Here is a 19,660-nt window from a genome sequence, read left to right as displayed (position 1 = left end):
GAGACAACTTTTAAGAAGCCAGAGATAAATGGCTGTGAAGTTCGGCGGACATTTAACATTCCCGGATAGTTATACTTAGTTCTGAAAACTACTGCTTATTTTTTTTCCCCCAATGAGCCAATGAAATTCACCAGTCAGCACCGGCTACAACCTACGAGAACCTATGAGAACCTTCGACCTCCTGGCGACCCATTAGGACCTCCTGACGACCCACCTACGGCACGTGAATTCTCGCTACTCTCCATGGCGGCTTCATTCTAGTCGCCGCTAATTTTTCAAATGAGGCCGTGACTAGTTCCCAGAATGCGGGAACTCATCACGACCATGAAGGCGACTCCCCGGCAACCACCCGCGAACATGCGGTGACCATGTGGCGACTGCAAAGTCTCCTGCAGTCGCCTAAAAAGTTGCCCAAATGGTACAGGCCCATAAGGCAGCCATAGGATAGAGGATATTGAGTGGAGCTAGATGTATCAATGCCTCAACTTGTGACTGCTTATCTCAGGGATTTACTTACTCAGAAGAGAATTTGGGGAGTGCAAATAATACCTAAGGATCTCCTGCTTTGCCTTCCACAATACTCGTAGTTGAAAGCTATAAAATCTATTGCTCTGCACTGCACCGGTTCCCAAAACGACTTCAACTCAAAGCAGGGCAGTCAGGAGAAAGAGACAGCTGCATGAACACTTCCAAATATTTCCCTGTTCCATCAAGTCTTTTAGTTTAGTTTAGAGATACAGCACGGAAATTGGCCCTTCGGCCCACCGAGTCCATGCCGACCAACGATCCCCGCACATTAACACACACTAGGGACAATTTACACTTATACCTTGCCAATTAACCTACAAACATATACATCTGCGGAATGTGGGAGGAAACCGAAGATCTCGGAAAAAACCCACGCAGGTCACGGGGAGAAAGTACAAACTCTGTACTGATATTAGGGATCGAACCAGGGACCCTGGAGCTGCAAGTGCTGTAAGGCAGCAACTCCACTGCTGTGCCACCATGCTGCCTGAAAGTCACCCAATGAAATGCAGAAGCACCACATACAAGGAACAATTTTGACTAGTAAATTCAGGCAGACTATGAAGAATATAGCAGTGATCCTGAAGGACCTAAAGTCTACTTGGCTAATACTTTCTCATGAAATAGAGAATTTTTGGATTCTGTTAACTCCGTTCTCCTTTATTTCCTGTTCCCTGTCCATATGGAGAAGCTTGCTTTAAGCAATGACATCAGTTCGAAAGATTGAGCAGATCTCTGAATTGTTGTGGCCAAACTGCTCAAAGATGTACCACAGCTCCAGTCTAAAACGTGGGAAATCATGTGGAGATCATCATCCCATAGGGGTTATAACATTTCACAGACATCATTGTGAGAGTGTAATGCTGAATAGTGCACAGTGCAATATGCCAGATTACATAATTTCCGCAAATAAATTGTTCCATTAATGTTGAGCCTCTATCTGCAACAGTCAGATCGCCACGTGGCTTTTAACTTAGTTCAAAGTATGAAGTTGAAGCAAGGAACAGTAAAAGCTGTACCTTACAAAAATGTTCATTTTGCTCAAAGTTAATCATAGCACAGCAGTAAAAAGGGCCACTAACTTTTAAAAAGCCTACTCAGTGTCCTCAGCGCTGCCAATTAATATGAATGCAACGTTTCTCACACGCCAGCACTGTTAACTTGTGTCTGCGTATTCACATCGCACTTTTCAGTGCAAAGTCTCAGATGGGGCAGGAGATGTCAAAGATGTGGTGAAATTGATCCATCTCATTCACCGAAGATAGACACAAAATGCTGGAGTTACACAGCAGGACAGGCAGCATCTCTGGAGAGAAGGAATGGGTGACATTTTGTGGCGAGACCCTTCTTTGTGACTCGGTCTGAAGAAGGGCTGGACCCGAAACGTCACCCATTCCTCCTCTCCAGAGATGCTGTACGTCCCGCAGAGTTACTCCAGCATTTTGTGTCTATCTTCGGTTTAAACCAGCATCTGCAGTTTCTTCTGACACACATCGGGCATTTACCACCCCAACTTGACTCAAATGAGCATAAACAAACAGATAATCCAGCTCATATGTGTTTGATCAATCCCTAAATGTTGGCCAAAACAGTACAAATATTTTATTGAACATAGTATAGTATAGCACAGGAACAGGCCCTTCAGCCCACAATGTCTGTGCCAAACATGATACCAAGACCAACCCTATGCCTGCACATAATCCATATCCCTCCATTCCATGCAGATCCATGTGCTTATCCAAAAGTATCTTAAATGCCTATCATATGTGTCTCCACCACTACCCCCACCAGCACGTTTCAGGCACTCACCACACTCTGTGCAATAAACTTGTCCTGCAAACCTTCATTACATGTTGTCCCGCTATGCCCCACAGATATTTCCATCTTGACAAATAGGTTCTGACCGTCCACCCTATCCCTGCCTCTCGTAATATACTTCAATCAGGTCCTCCCAAAACTCCAGCATTGCAGGGTAAACAATCCAAATCTGTCCAACCTCTCCAGGTAGCTAATGTTCTCCAATGCAAGCATCATTCTGGTAAACCTCCTCTGCACCCTTTCTAAAGCCTCCATATCATTCTTGTTATGAGGTAACTAGGACTGCATGCTAAACTCCAAATGCGTCAAACCAAAACTGCATCTTGTCTTCCCGACTCTTATACTATACTTGTGTTGTCACTTTCAGGTAATTATGGACTTGGACCCCAAGATCCCTCTGTACATCAATGCTGTTAAGGATCACACCGTTAATTGTATATTTTCTCCTTACATACTTAAAGAGCAGATTAATCTTAAGGAATTTTTCTTAAGGAATTCTGTTCTTAGATCCTTCAATATGGATTCTGGCATTTCGTCATTTTGTTAAAAGGGGGCTCACATTTGCTTCCATCCAAACCAAAGATGTAATTCCAGAGTCTATCGATGATAACTATTTATTTTATTTATTTATTTAAAAACAATTATTATTAGAAGCAATTGTACAAGGATAAAACATTCTGCATCTACAATTATACAATTGTTGTACAGCTTCATTTTTAACCTTATAACCTAAATTAAGTAAAAAGAAAAAAAGGAAACGAAGGGAGAACAAGAAAAGAAAGGATAAAATGATGGGCTAAAATAGAAAAGAACGAGAAAAAGTCCTAAGCTGTTGGCTGTTTCCAAAATGTAAGTATTAATTTTTTCGCCATTATTAGGCCGTATTTGAGGAAACTTCTTTGAAATATCGTTAGTTTAGAACAGGCCTTTGACATACCTAATATGATCAGTTTTATATCTGGGTCCCATTTAGTTTTAAGTATTTTGGAAAAGGTATCAATGATAAGGTATAACCCCTATGGGATGATGATCTCCACATGATTTCCCACGTTTTAGACTGGTAAAGGTATCAATTTTGCGGTGCTCGAAGGGCCGAATGGCCTACTCCTGCACCTAATTTCTATAACTATTTCTAATGCCTTCTCTTTCAAAATTCTGCGATACAGATGATCAGAACCTTGAGATTGATCAGCTTTTGGTTTAACAAAATATTCCACCATTATATTTTAAACTAATACTGACTTCCTTAATTCACTAATTTTTATACATGTTTGGTCCAGCTCAGGTTTAGTGAAGGTTAGCCGAGACCAATGATACTTGCAAATAGTAATGCATGTATCCTTGTATATTTGGTTAACAATAGTGAGAGACAGATTCTGCTAATCCTTGTTATAACAAAAATGTTCCTCACTTGGGACTGAACCCAAATTAGTTTTGTTTGAGAATCTATAAATATATTTGAAAGGGGCCACCTAAGGATTTTGGTTTTGCTCAATATTCAGCCCAAGTGTTCTGCAAACTTAAATATTTTTAATTTAATGCACATTCCATTTTTCATTCTAATTTCCAGCCAGATATTTTTGCATTTCTGCCTCTCTCCAAGTCTGATTATTGCACAAATCATCTTCCAACTAAGCAGGCAGGAATCCTGTCGAGGGGGCCTTGGTTTGGTCACCAGTTGGTACTTGCAAGGAATGTAGCATAAATCATCTGTTATTGAAATCACTTGGCACCAACTACATATTCATTATGGTAACACAGAGGACCACAACTCTCCACCTCCCCCCTCTGTAATGTTGCATCTGCTCTAATAGTGTGTGAGACCTGAGAAATGGCTCTGGCTTCCAGCACCACGGGATGGGTGAAGCCATCTGGAACCTGGAGCACAATGAATGGATTGGATTTCATCAGGTTTACTGGCCCCTTGCCTTATTTATTGTATGGGTTGCCACTGGCAATCCAAGTCCCGCACATCGGTAGCCACCAAAACCAGCAGATGTCCCATGCATTGCAAAGGGATCATCCTCCGGCCTTGACACAAGTCATTTAAAAATTGTTGAGTCTGCTTCAGTAAATAAAAAATAATTTTTATTCAAATGATTCATCACAAAGGATTGCTACCAATCAAGCCACAGCTGTTATCTCAAAATGGGAGCCAATTAAACAAAGAATCAATTGATTTTCAGGAAATTAGAATGCAATAGCTAATGCTTTAAACTTTATTTTCTTACCTCTGTTTGTACCATAGCTGGCCGTTGTGTTCTAAGCATTTTGACAGTCTGAAAGATATCCACAACACCCTCATACCTCATTCTTTCCAATACAATACTAAGTGTTATGAAAACACCAGTCCTCCCAACACCAGCACTGTGGGGAGACAAAGAACAGTTAATTAAATGACAATCAAAAGTCTGAGAGACTGCATTGGTAATAGCTTCTCACACACTAAGCAATTATTTAATATAATACTAGAGCCACTATGTATGAATGTGCTACTGTAAACCCTATTAACACACCAGACAGTGCCGATATCTCTAAGCACCAGAGATCGTAAAGAGTCTGTGAAGCCTGTGGAGCAATAGGCTTTTAAAAACATGACTGACTTATTTGACAGTGTTCACTTTTAATTGCTGTAATGTAAAAGCATCTATTCAGTGTACTTCAACAATAATGGGAGCCTTTCCACATAGACATTGAAGCTTTCAATATTGCTCTGGTCTGTACAATTAAACCATGCTGCAAAAGTTTGAATATAGATGTGGCCTTTGTTGGCTGCCTTTTGCTTTCAGTTAAATAATATGTTCTGTTTGGCCTTTTTTATCCCCTTCTCAATCTAAGGATTGCAATATAACTGTTATTTCATGGCTTATCATTTCTTGCCTTCTCTTTTGACCTTCAGGCTTTTATCCTTAACACAAGTTTCTCACCAATGAAAGAATGAAGCATTTAAAATTAATATGATCTTAAAAAAATTGCCCGAGGTTTTAGCTATTAAGCGGCCGAATTTACCAATTATTTCCATTGAGGTGAAGTTGCACAGCCAAAACTCGCAGGGCAAGACATCATTGAGATAAGACAAAAGAAATGGAGAAAAGCAATAGTGTTCCTAACCTGGAATTGGACCCAAAATAATTCTGTTTGAGAATCTATACATAAATTCTCAGGTTTTAGGCTTTTGCTCAAATTTCACCCCAAGTGATGTGCTGTGCAAATGGTTCTGAATGGTGCAAAACACACTTAGAGTTTTTTTTATTCAATGCACATAATTAAAAATAATTCGTTTCTGCGAACTTAAATATTTCTTTACTTAATGCACATTAAAATATATGTTTTATTTAATGGAGAGAAGGCAGGTACAGGATACTGAGTTGGATGATCAGCCATGATCATATTGAATGGTGTTGCAGGCTCGAAGGGCCGAATGGCCTACTCCTGAACCTATTTTCTATGTTTCTATGTGCATTAAATAAAAAATATTTAAGTTTGCAGAACTATTTTTTACATTTTAATGCCCATTTCAAATAATGTGCATTAAAAACTCCAACCTACTAAGATAAAGATGAGTAAATTGGCAGAATGTTGTGTTACGTTTTATATTTTTGCAGAAAGGGGGTCTGAGGAGAAAGTAACTTTGAAGGGAAAAGAACGAGAGAGAAATATTTAGTGGAGCACAAAGTAATCAGACAAAAAACGATGGCACCATACAGCACCAACCCATGATCATAGCAAAGGACCTGGTGGACCTACTCATGTTTTCTTGTGTCCAAATGATTGAAACATTCTGCATCAAATTCCTGTCTCTATAAACTAGAATCTGACATCTTTATTCCAAGTTGATGATATCAGATTTCTTTCAGAACAGAATATGAAATAGTACTAGTTAGGAATTTCAAACCACCCATCCTGGGTTTGCCAAGTACATCAGAGTTCCACAGCGTTTCTCAGATCTCATCCCTCACGTGAAGTTATTATTAACCTGAATTTTTACACATGCGGCACCCCATGGTCATTAAAGATTTTTCAATAGTTATATTCAAAAGGCATATTGTGGCAGCTTGTGTGCCATTTTATTCATTGCTTTGCAACACTCCAAACTATCATTACACTGCACGAACACGTATTTTATTACTGGCTGGAAATGTAGTTACCTTTTTTGCTTTAACTGCTTCCCCAGTACAACCGATCAAGACAAGGAACATTAAAAAGATTACTCACCTACAATGAACACTGATGGGTCCATCCTGGCCAAATTGCTCTTTTGTCTTGTGTACTTGCCCAATGAAATCAATAAACCCTTCTCCAGACTTTGGCACTCCTTGCTCTGGCCAGTCAGTAAATTGGAATTGCCTCACCGTGCGTGACTGACCATCCTGTTTCACCCGATAGAAAAGGAACACAATATGGTTGGATACAAATCAAGATAGGCACACAAAAAACAGTTCAGCTGAAGGGCCTTTGTTAAAACTGTTTCTCTTTCCACCTGACACTGCTAGGCCTGTTCAGTATCTCCAGCATGTTTTTATTTCCAGAAGAAATATAAGCTTTTCAGAGCCACTCACATAATTTTTTTTTTTGGAAAGACCAATTAACTAGATAGCCAATTAATTTGATGTAACAGTTTAAAATATTGCACTGCCGTCTTTGAACCCATGTACTTTTAAATGAATGCAGTATCACTTTATTTTAACATTAAACCTTCGGCTCAGTGTTGTTCTTGTTTAAAAATTGCTTGGGATTTTAGAATGAGAAAGGTTGATAACTTTGCAGTCTTGATACACAGCAAGGCAAATGCTTAAATTAAATGCTATTCGTATGAATATTAAGAGCAACATATTTATTAGCCAATTTGCAATATTCATCTTATTAGGTATAGCTGGAGAGAAATTAAATTACAGATACTAAAACTCCAGGTTTACATATCTCAAACTGGTATTGATAACAGAAAATTAGTTAAATCACTTCTAAACCAATCTTCTTGGAATGAAGAAGTTGAATAGATTGTACATCAATCGAGCTGGTTTATTAGGTCTGATGCTGAGCGTTAAATCTGAATACCAGCCAGGAAACAGGAACAAAATTACTTCATGCCCTTTAAAATATTATGTTTTATCTTTAAGAAGGAACTGCAGATGCTGGAAAATCGAAGGTAGACAAAAATGTTGGCGAAATTTAGCGGGTGAGGCAGCATCTATGGAGCGAAGGAAACAGGAAAGGTTTCAGGTCGAAGCTCTTCTTCAGACTGATGTGAGGGTGGGGAGGAAGAAAGGAAGAGGAGGAGCCAGAAGGCTGAGGCAGAGCTGAGAAGGGGAGGAGAAAGTAAGGACCACCTGAAATTAGAGAAGTCAATGTTCATACCGCTGGAGTGCAAACTGCCCAAGCGAAATATGTGGCGCTACTCCTCCAATTTATGGTGGCCCTCACTCTGGCCATGGGGGAGGCCCAGGACAGAAAGGTTGGATTCGGAATTTCGAGGGGGAGTAGAAGTGCTGAGCCACAGGGAGATCAAGTTGGTTATTGCCAACCGAGCGGAGGTGTTCGGCTAAGCGATCGCCAAGCCTATGCTTGGTCTCACCGATGTAGATCAACTGACATCTAGAGCATAGGATCCAATAGATGAGGTTGGAGGAGGAGCAGGTGAACCTCTGCCACACCTGGAAAGACAGCTTGGGTCCTTGAATGGAGTCAAGGGGGGAGGTAAAGCGACAAGCGTAGCATTTCTTGCGGTTGCAAGGGAAAGTGCCTGGGGAGGGGGTGGTTCGGGTGGGAAGGGACGTATTGACCAGAGAGTTACGGATGGAGCGGTCTCTCAGGAAAGCAGACAAGGGAGGAGATGGGAAGATGTGGCAAGTGGTGGGATCATGTTGGAGGTGGCGAAAATGTTGGAGGCTTATTTGTTGTATGTGACGGCTGGTAGGGTGGAAGGTGAGGACAAGGTGGACTCTGCCCTTGTTACGAGTGGGGGGGATGGGGAGTGAGAGCAGAGTTACGGGGTATAGAAGAAGCCATGGTGAGTTTTATAATCGTTAGTATTGCTATTGTTACTCCATTCTCCTCTGTCCCATCCCTGTTCTTGTATTCAGATCCAGCTGAGTAGTATTGCAGCAGCACTGAAATAGATCTGTTCAAGAAGGAACTGCAGATGCTCGAAAATCGATGGTACACAAAAATGCTGGAGAAACTCAGCGGGTGCAGCAGCATCTATGGAGCGAAGGAAATAGGCAAAGTTTCGGGCCGAAACCCTTCTTCAGACTGATAGGGGGTGGCGGGGAGAAGGAAGGACAAAGGAGGAGGAGGAGCCCGAGGGCTGAGAGATGGGAGGAGACAGCCCGAGGGCTGAGGAAGAGGAGGAGCTAGCAAGGGCTAACAAAATTGGGAGAATTCAATGTTCATGTCCACAGGATGCAGACTCCTCAAGCGGAATATGAGGCGCTGTTCCTCCAATTTCCGGTGTTGCTCACTCTGGCAATGGAGGAGACCCAGGACAGAGAGGTCGGATGGGGAATGGGAGGGGGAGTTGAAGTGCTGAGCCACCGGGAGGTCAGGTAGGTTCTAGCGGACCAAGCGGAGGTCTTCGGCGAAACGATCGCCCAACCTCCGCTTAGTCTCACCGATGTAGATCAGCTGACATCTAGAGCAGCGGATGAATAGATGAGGTTGGAGGAGGTATAGGTGAACCTCTGTCGCACCTGGAACGACTGCTTGGGTCCTTGAATGGAGTCGAGGGGGGAAGTAAAGGGACAGGTGTTGCATTTCTTGCGGTTGCAACGGAAAGTGCCCGGGGGGGGGGGTGGTACGGGAGGGAAGGGAAGAATTGACACGGGAGTTGCGGAGGGAGCGGTCTTTGCGGAAGGCAGACATGGGAGATGGGAAGATGTGGCGAGTGGTGGGGTCACGTTGGGGGTACCAAATACAAGGCGTAGCTATGGGCACATGCATGGGCCCCAGCTACGCCTGCCTCTTTGTCAGGTACGTTGAACAATCCTTGTTCAATACGCACCAGGGCCCAATCGCCGACCTCTACCTCCGTTACATTGACGACTGCTTTGGTGCCACCTCCTGCACCCACACACAACAGACTGACTTCATCCAATTCACCACCAACTTCCATCCGGCACTCAAATACACCTGGACTATTTCTGACACTTCCCAACCATTCCTTGACCTCACTATCTCCATCGCAGGATACAGACTTCTGACCGACATCCACTATAAACCCACTGACTCCCATGGCTATCTGGATTACACTTCTTCCCACCCCGCTTCCTGTAAGGACTCCATCCCCTACTCCCAATTCCTCCGTCTATGCCACATCTGCTCCCAGGAGGAGACGTTCCACACCAGGGCATCTGAAATGTCCTCATTCTTCAGGGAACGGGGGTTCCCCTCCTCCACCATAGATGAGGCTCGCACCAGGGTCTCTTCCATACCCCGCAACACTACTCTCTCTCCCCACCCCCGCACTCGCAACAAAGGCAGAGTACCCCTCGTCCTCACCTTTCACCCCACCAGCCGTCACATACAACAAGTAATCCTCCGTCAGTTTCGCCACCTCCAACGTGACCCCACTACTCGCTACATCTTCCCATCTCCCCCCATGTCTGCCTTCCGCAAAGACCGCTCCCTCCGCAACTCCCGCGATCGTTTCGCCGAACACCTCCGCTCGGTCCGCAAGAACCTGCCTGACCTCCCGGTGGCTGAGCACTTCAATTCCCCCTTCTATTCCCCGTCCGACCTCTCTGTCCTGGGTCTCCTCCATGGCCAGTGAGCAACACCAGAAATTGGAGGAACAGCACCTCATATTCCGCTTGGGTAGTCTGCATCCTGTGGGCATGAACATTGAATTCTCCTAATTTTGTTAGCGCTTGCTGTCTCCTCCCCTTCCTCAGCCCTCGGGCTGTCTCCTCCCATCCCTCAGCCCTCGGGCTCCTCCTCCTCCTCCTTTGTCCTTCCTTCTCCCCGCCACCCCCTATCAGTCTGAAGAAGGGTTTTGGCCCGAAACGTTGCCTATTTCCTTCGCTCCATAGATGCTGCTGCACCCGCTGAGTTTCTACAGCATTTTTGTGTACCACTGAAATAGATCTTCCAGGTCATTCACAAATTTCCAATGCAGTAAACCATGAATCTACTATAAGTTTCCAGTTACAAGCTTCAATAATATTTGTTTAATTTGCCCATTTTTGCCATCCAATGCACAATTTCTCATAGATTGGTAGAACTGTAGGGGAAGTTTGCTGATTTGTCTAATTATTTATGTCACTTTTCCACTTATTTCCACTTTTTGCCCTTACTCTACAATGTAAATTCAGAGCATCCTTCTTCTTGGAAACTGTTCCATTCGTCTCAGATCAGCTGTCATAAGGTCATAAGTGATAGGAGTAGAATTAGGCCAATCAGCCCATCAAGTCTACTCCGCCATTCAATCATGGCTGATCTATCTCTCCTTCCCAACCCCATTCTCCTGCCTTCTCCCCATAACCTCTGACACATGCACTAATCAAAAATATATATATATATATCTGCCATAAAAATATCCACTGACATGGCCTCCACAGCACTCTGTGGCAAAGAATTCCAAAAATTCACCATCCTCTGACCAAATAAATTTATCTTCATCTCCTTCCTAAAAGAAGGTCCTTTAATTCTGAGGCTAAGACCTCTGGTTGTAGACTCTCTCACTAGTGGAAACACCCTCTCCACATCCACTCTATCCAAGCCTTTCACTATTCTGTATGTTTCAATGCGATCCCCCCTTATTCTTCTAAACTCCAGCAAGTAATCTCCAGGGTATATGTGACAATAAATGAACCTTAATGAACCTTAAGTACAGGCCCAGTGCCGATAAACGCTCATCATCGGTTAACCTACTCATTCCTGAGATCATTCTTGTTCATCATCATTCTGTTATTAAACTTTTCCTATGGAAGATCTGCCCTTGCAAACTAGTGCCCCAGTTCCAAATGCTTGCCCGTTCCAAATCCTTTGCCAGTCCAAACGCCTTGATGAAGTTGCACCTTTCCCAGAACTGTCTTCGTAAAAGCCTCCAGTCAGATTTCAATTGCCGCCACAGTGGCATTACAACTCACAAATGTTAACCCATGTACTGGCTTAGAAATAATTTATCCCTTCCTGCACTATGGGACCTGGCTGTAATACTTGGCACAGTGTACCACATCACATATTTCCAAAGCCTCCATTCAGCAGCTTGGTGGTTGAGATGCTGAGGTAGAGATTTTGCTTGTATTTACCAAATTATATCCAGAGATATATAACCTCCAATGCTCTTTCTGTTCCCGCAGCATTGTGTCCAATGTGATCCCTGCCACAAACTAATTTCCCTGGCCATGGACACCATCGAGACAAACTGAACTTTGTTGCCTTGTTGGCAAAGCCGAGACCTTTGCAATGCAGATCTTGGCTTCCCCTTTGGATACTCATCTCCAATTCTGTCATGTGACCCAGCTCCATTCCTGTCTTTATTCATCTCCTGCTGAAACCTTTGCTCTCATCTGTATTAATCCTTAAGTTGGAGTACAGCTGTACATTTCTGGCCTGCCTACTCCTCAAGCTTGAGGTCATCACAAACTTATCCCCGTTGTACAATTTTCTTCATTGGCATGGTTGAAATTTGTTTGATAATGCAGACTGTGCATTCTGTCATGCCAACTGAGCCGAGTAACTATAAAAAGTTATTCACAACATATTTCTATGCTTTATTTAACTACTTCAATACCATGAATGGTTTCCTGAGGCACAGTATTTCACAACCCTTTAAACTTATTTATGGCTTCAGCTTTGACAGCAGGGGGAGACAGATTTCCATAGCTAATGACTTAGAGCACCTTAACCTCCATTTGCATAGCCCTTTGAAGAGCTGGTGTTAGGAGTGTGGGACCTGCAGGATTATTTCAGGGAAGAAGGCAGGAGAATGGGGTTGAGAGGGAAAGACAGATCAGCCATGATTGAATTGCGGAACAGACAATGGCTGAATGGCCTCATTCTGCCCCTATGATTTATGAACTTATTTGAAGCTAGGCTTTTCCAGACAATGTCCTAATGCCTCTTTCTTCTGTAAAGTCACCCTCATCTTTGGTCTATATCCTTTCATTGTGCAGGAGGCACAGAAGAACCATTGCTTGAGTTTGCCTTCACGCTTGTCAATTCTACTGTCGAAAATCAGCCTTGGATTGGAGAGCAGTAGTTTTAAGAGGAGGTTGGATAAACTTGGGTTGTTTTTTCTGTAACATCGGAGGCTAAGAGGCAATAAAATTGGTGAAAATTTAGAGAGAGTTTATCCCTGTGTGGAAATGTCAAATACTTGGGGGCACGGTACCCGGACGTGGCGCCGACAGACAAGAAGCCGAAGCAAAGAAGTCGAAGCCAAAGAACCGAATGGAAACGAGGCCGAAACTCCAATAAACCGAAAGAGTCCAAAGACGTAACGCCTACTAACCAAAAGGATGGGACACCTAAATGCAAACTAACTGAAAGGGCGGGACGCCTAAACGCCAACGAACCGAAAAGCTGCGTCGCCTAAAAGTAAACTTACTGAATGGCCGCTCTGTCGAAACGCCACCTACCCGAAAGGCGGCGTCACCTACAAGGCGAAGGACCGACTGCCGCTCAACAGTAAAGTCCAATAACGGACTTGTCAGCGATTGGTCCAGACCCCTGCGTCCATCACATCACTGTGAAGGCATGAACATTGTCCCAAACCTCCGCTCCACCCGACCCGCAGCCCGCGGAGGGTGGCCGTGGGAGAGTGGGGGCTGTCCCGAGGGATGCGCACCTTCGGCCGCTTTCAACTTGGTGCTTGGGTTCAGATTGCCCAGTCACCTATGGCTTGTGTGGGAAAATGAACCCCACACTCCCATCCCTCTTCTCTCCCATCCCTCCCTCTCTCTCTCTCTCCCCCCCCCCCCTCCCTCTCCCTCTCCCCCTCTCTCTCTCCCCCTCTCATCTCCCGTCTCCACCTCCAACAGTCACTGACCACGATGCCCCCCCCCCCCCACCCTCTCCCCCGCCCTTCACTCTCTCTCTCTCCCCTCTGTCTCCGGGAGTGTCCAACAGTCACTGACCACGATGCACCTCCATCGGACCCCAACCCCCACACCAGGGGGATCCCCCCCCCCGCGCAGGGACAGGCAGAGAAATCACCTTGGTGTGGGGTTTGGGGGCCGATGGGGGTGCATTGCGGTCAGTGACTGTGGGACGCTCCCGCGGGTGGAGACGGAGGAGAGAGAGAAGGGAGAGCGAGGGGAGAGAGAGAGGAGAGAGGTGGGGGGGGGGGGGGGAGAGAGAAGGGGGAGAGAGAGAAAAGGGGAGGGAGAGAGAGAGGGAGGGAGGGAGAGGGAGAGAGAGGGGAGAGAGAAAGGGAGAGAGAGAGGGAGAGAGGAGAGAGAGAGAGAGAGGGAGAGAGAGAGAAGAAGGGCGAGAGAAGGGGGAGACGGGAGCATGGGGTTCATTTTCCCGCGCAAGCCATAGGCGACTGGGCAATCTGAACCCAAGCACCAAGTTGAAAGCGGCCGAAGGTGTGCATTCCTCGGGACAGCCCCCACCCTCCGCGGGCTGTGGGTCGGGTGGAGCGGAGGTTTGGGACAATGTTCATGCCTTCACAGTGATGTTATGGATACGGGGGTCTGGACCAATCGCTGACAAGTCCCGCCCCCTGGCAACGTCAAGTCCGTTATTGGACTTTTCTGTTGAGCGGCAGCCAGTCCTTTGGCCTGTAGGCAACTCCGCCTTTTGGGTAGGTGGCGTTTCGACAGAGCGGCCATTCGGTAAGTTTGCTTTTAGGCGACGCAGCTTTTCGGTTCCTTGGTATTTAGGAATCCCGCCCATTTGGTTAATTTGCAGTTAGGCTTCCCATCCTTTCAGTTAGTAGGCATTTTCGTCATCGTTTATTGCCGTTTCGGCCTCATTTCCATTCGGTTCTTTGGCTTCAACTTCTTTGCTTCGGACTCTCATCCGTCGGCCCCACGTCCGCACACGGAGAGCATATCTTCAAGATGAGAGGGGAGAGGTTTAAAGGAAAGTGCCATCAGGGAAGCTGGAAACAGGTAGGAAAGCAATGTTTAAGAGGCATTAGACAGGGACATGAACAGGCAGGGAATAGAGGGATACAAACCCTATGCAGGCAGAAGGGATTAGTTAGATTGGCACCATAGTTAGCAGAAGGGATTAGTTAGATTGGCACCATAGTTTGCACAGACATAGTGGGCCAAAGGGCCTCTCCTGTGTTGTACTTGTAATGGGTAGGAAGGAACTGCAGATGCTGGTTTACACCAAAGATAGACATAAAATGTTGGAGTAACTCAGCGGGTCAGGAAGCATCTAAAATAGGTGATGTTTTGTGATCAGACCTTTCTTCAGACAGTCTGAGTAAGAGTCTTGACATAAAACATCACCTATTCCTTTTCTCCAGAGACACTGCCTGACCTGTTTGCAGTGTCATGGGTTCTCTGTTGTGAGCTTAATTTGAAATAATTTCCCAACAAACCTGGTGCTTGCCATCCCTTTCAATCAGCACAGATTTTAGGACCTGCTTTCCTGCATTTGGTCCAATCTGGGTCCAATTTCCATGCCTGTGATTTAATCTCTCAGGATAAAAGGGCAATATCATTGCAAAGCACCTGAACATGCTTTGTGTTTGTCGTATATATAATCATACATATGGAAGCCATTGACCAAGCTTATATGATGCACCAACACCACAATCGCAATTCATTAACAAGTAATAAATTTCACAGAGCTTAATAAATTTCACAGAGCTTAAAATCAAGCAGTACAACAATGAACTTGTAGCCACCATTTCTTTGCAATATAAGCGATGCTTGGATTCTGACTCAAAGCTATATAATTGTTTTTATTTTAATTATGTGTTTGCAAAGCTTGATTGTCATGAATATTGGAAAGTCAGCTCACTATGTTCCAAATTCAATGCATTTGTACTGCAGCTGAGATTCTAGCCAGACAACATTTTTGGGATGGCCAGATTGTTACTTTCCAATTTAAAATTCAGCCCATGAAGTGTGTAAAAATGCTAAAACAAAAATAGCAGTGACAACAGGACACAACAATCTGTAATAAAGTTGAGCAAAAGTGGGTCCCATACATATAGACATATCTGTGGATCCTGCAGAAATACCATTTGTTAGCTTCATGCATAAACATAGAGATGAGGCTCACTGAGAAGTGAAAAAGGAAAAACAGTCGACTCACTCTTGCATCCGTGACCTTGAACTCTCTGAGAATGTACTGAGGCATGTTGTACTCTGCCATGGGATCAACTACAAAATACTGATACCTCGCTGATCGCTCTGCAGGCCAATACTGGTGACATTTCTCCTGTAAAATACAAAGACAATTGTAAATTTCATTGCAGTTCTTCACCAGTTCTGTTCATTTATTGGGGCCTCCTTGGTGTTCTAATGTGAGATGATACACTCTGTGAAGTTGTTCTAGTAGCAGGTTTTAGTCGTGTTCTCAAGAGGTGTCTTGTTAATTGCAGGTGTGTGGCTGATTTAAAGACAGATTGGGTTACACTGTTCAATTAGGCACTTAAGGGCTTTCATTTATGTTTGGGTGTGTCTGGTGAGAACTGAAATACATGAATTTCCAATGCCTAATGCCTAAAAATGTCAAAAACAAACAAAAGCTTTTTGCTGTACCTCGTTGCACGTGACCATAAACTAAACTGAACTGAACTTACAGCAAGTGGTGCTCAACTTCTACGCTAAGCAGATTAGATTTACAGAACGACTTCTCATTGGGTTTCTGATACTCTTTCATTTACTATGTATTGCCAACACATTCTTCTTTACGTATATCTTACAGGGTTTGGGGATTTCCTTCTCACTATTGAAAAAGCTAACTAATCTCCTTTGTAATGGATTTGTCAGAATGAGACTGTAGTAAGATACTACTCAGTAGATGCTTCCCCAAGGCATGTTCTCGGTGTGTGTCACACTTACTCTGCCCATCTCTCTGAGCTTGGTTAGCATAACCACAATGGTTGAATTGTGCTCCCAAAGCATTCTCCAGAAATCTTCTGTTGTCTCAGCTAGGGGCCCTTGCGTGGCTATATAGGCTTTCTGCTGTCTGTAAACAAAACAAACCAACATTCACTGTTACTAAACCACATTCATGTCCAACAGGTCAACAACCTCAAACATTCCTCACGTTGACTAATTATTCAAATACAATTATGATAAAAAAAACAACAATTTTTACTTGTACTATAAAGGATCCAATGGAATAGAAAGTGTGGTAAAGCACGAGTTAAAACTTTTGTTTTTGCAATTTTTTGCAATCAGGGACAACAATTATATTTTATCACAGCTCTGTTGGCTCACAAACCCGACTTCAAACACAAAATGCTCAGCGGGTCAGGCAACATCGTTGGAGAAAAGTAAATTCAGTTACAGTTGCCGGTTTTTCAGGCGACTGCTGGCAATTTGACCGTCGCCAGCAGTCGCCTGAAAAATCGCCTAAGTGGGACAGGCCCATTACTCCATGAAATATCTATCTCACAGGAGGAATGACATTCAAGCATTGTTCGGATTGTTGAAAAAGATGGCATATGGTTCATATAATGAGGATGAGTTCAAAGTTCTCTGGCTTCTAGTTGTTACTATGTCCTGGTCAACTCAGAGCTGGGAATCATTATAAAATTGCTACCTCTGCGTGAAACAGAATATGAGGATGACTTGGTGGTTGCAAGCCAAAAACCTGATGGAGAGACTCATATAAATGCAGAATAATGTCAATCTAGTAAAAGTTTACAAAAAGTAAAAGTGGCAGGCAGACAAATCCAGGAAAAAATCAAAAAGGGCCATTTTTCAACATCATTGTATAAGGGGTAAGAGTGTTGTAAAAACAAGCCTGAAGGCTTTGTATCTTAATGCAAGGAGCATTCGTAATAAGGTGGATGAGTTGAATGTGCAGATAGTTATTAATGAATATGATATAGTTGGGATCACGGAGACATGGCTCCAGGGTGACCAAGGTGGGGAGCTGAACATCCAGGGATATTCAATATTCAGGAGGGATAGACAGAAAGGAAAAGGAGGTGGGGTTAGCATTACTGGTTAGAGAGGAGATTAACGCAATAGAAAGGAAGGACATTAGCTTGGAGGATGTGGAATCGATATGGGTAGAGCTGCGAAACACTAAGGGGCAGAAAACGCTAGTGGGAGTTGTGTACAGGCCACCTAACAGTAGCAGCTTTGGGGATGGCATCATACAGGAAATTAGAAATGCGTGCAACAAAGTTAAAACAGTTATAATGGGTGACTTCGATCTACATATAGATTGGGTGAATCAAATTGGCAAGGGTGCTGAAGAAGAGGATTTCTTGGAATGTATGCGGGATAGCTTTCTAAACCAACATGTAGAGGAACCAACGAGAGAGCAGGCTATTCTAGACTGGGTATTGAGTAATGAGAAAGGGTTAGTTAGCAGTCTTGTTGTGCGTGGCCCCTTGGGCAAGAGTGACCATAATATGGTTGAGTTCTTCATTAGGATGGAGTGTGACATTGTTAATTCAGAAACAAGGGTCCTGAACTTAAAGAAAGGTGACTTTGAGGGTATGAGACGTGAATTGGCCAAGATAGACTGGCAAATGATTCTTAAAGGGTTGACGGTAGATATGCAATGGAAGGCATTTAAAAACTGCATGGATGAACTACAACAATTATTCATCCCAGTTTGGCAAAAGAATAAATCAGGGAAGGTAGTGCATCCGTGGATAACAAGGTAAATCAGGGATAGTATCAAAACAAAATATGAAGCGTACAAATTAGCCAGAAAAAGCAGCCTACCAGAGGACTGGGAGAAATTCAGAGTCCAGCAGAGGAGGACAAAAAGCTTAATTTGAAAAGGGAAAATAGATTATGAAAGAAAACTGGCAGGGAACATAAAAACTGACTGCAAAAGATTTTATAGATATGTGAAGAGGAAACGATTAGTTAAAACAAATGTAGGTCCCTTGCAGTCAGAAACAGGCAAACTGATCATGGGGAACAAGGACATGGCAGACCAATTGAATAACTACTTTGGTTCTGTCTTCACTAAGGAAGACATAAATAATCTGCCGGAAATAACAAGGGTCCGGGGGCTAAATGAGATGGAGGAACTGAGTGAAATCCAGGTTAGCCAGGAAGTGGGGGTGGGTAAATTGAATGGATTAAAAGCCGATAAATCCCCAGGGCCAGATAAGTTGCATCCCAGAGTACTTAAGGAAGTAGCCGCAGAAATAGTGGATGCATTAGTGATAACTTTTCAAACTCTTTAGATTCTGGAGTAGTTCCTGAGGACTGGAGGGTAGCTAATGTAACCCCACTTTTTAAAAAGGGAGGGAGAGAGAAAACGGGGAATTACAAACCAGTGAGTCTAACATCGGTGGTGGGGAAAATTCTGGAGTCAGTTATTAAAGATGGGATAGCAGCACATTTGGAAAGTGGTGAATTCATTGGACAAAGTCAGCATGGATTTTTGAAAGGTAAATCATGTCTGACGAATCATAGAATTTTTCGAGGATGTAACCAGTAGAGTGGATAAGGGAGAACCAGTAGATGTGTTATATCTGGACTTTCAGAAGGCTTTCGACAAGATCCCACATAAGAGATTAGTATGCAAATTTAAAGCACACGGTATTGGGGGTTCAGTATTGATGTAGATAGAGAACTGGCTGGCAGATAGGAAGCAAAGAGTAGGAGTTAATGGGTCCTTTTCAGAATGGCAGGCAGTGACTAGTGGGGTACCGCAAGGCTCAATGCTGGGACCCCAGCTATTTACAATATATATTAATGATCTGGATGAGGGAATTGAATGCAACATGTCCAAGTTTGCGGATGACACAAAGCTGGGGGCAGTGTTAGCTGTGAGGAGGATACTAGGAGGCTGCAAGGTGACTTGGATAGGTTGGGTGATTGGGCAAATGCATGGCAGATGCAGTATAATGTGGATAAATGTGAGGTTATCCACTTTGGTGGCAAAAACAGGAAAGTAGACTATTATCTAAATGGTGGCCGAATAGGAAAAGGGGAGATGCAACGAGACCTGGGTGTCATGGTACACCAGTCATTGAAAGTAGGAATGCAGGTGCAGCAGGCAGTGAAGAAAGCAAATTGTATGTTAGCATTCATAGTAAAAGGATTTGAGTATAAGAGCAGGGAGGTTCTACTGCAGTTGTACAGGGTCTTGGTGAGACCACACCTGGAGTATTGCATACAGTTTTGGTCTCCTAATCTAAGTAATACATTCTTGCCATAGAGGGAGTACAGAGAAGGTTCACCAGACTGATTCCTGGGATGGC

The 19,660-nt window shown here is 43.8% G+C and overlaps 1 protein-coding gene across 22 annotated transcripts in view; it reads right to left on the bottom strand.

Moving 5' to 3' along the window:
* The window catches only part of LOC129695551 (receptor-type tyrosine-protein phosphatase delta-like), a 570,848-nt gene that overhangs the window by 11,294 nt on the left and 539,894 nt on the right, over positions 1-19,660 (bottom strand). For all 22 annotated transcript variants that reach the window (XM_055632599.1, XM_055632618.1, XM_055632598.1 and 19 more), the window contains 4 exons: positions 16,317-16,443; positions 15,565-15,690; positions 6,562-6,716; positions 4,578-4,713 (listed from right to left, as the gene is read on the bottom strand). In XM_055632599.1, the coding sequence (XP_055488574.1) occupies positions 4,578-4,713; positions 6,562-6,716; positions 15,565-15,690; positions 16,317-16,443 (544 nt within the window). The remainder of the gene's footprint in view (positions 1-4,577; positions 4,714-6,561; positions 6,717-15,564; positions 15,691-16,316; positions 16,444-19,660) is intronic.

Source organism: Leucoraja erinacea, chromosome 3 (assembly GCF_028641065.1).
Source record: "Leucoraja erinacea ecotype New England chromosome 3, Leri_hhj_1, whole genome shotgun sequence".
Taxonomy (NCBI): domain Eukaryota; kingdom Metazoa; phylum Chordata; class Chondrichthyes; order Rajiformes; family Rajidae; genus Leucoraja; species Leucoraja erinaceus.
Note: the sequence above shows the minus strand (reverse complement) of the source record. Positions and strands in the feature narration are given on the sequence as shown.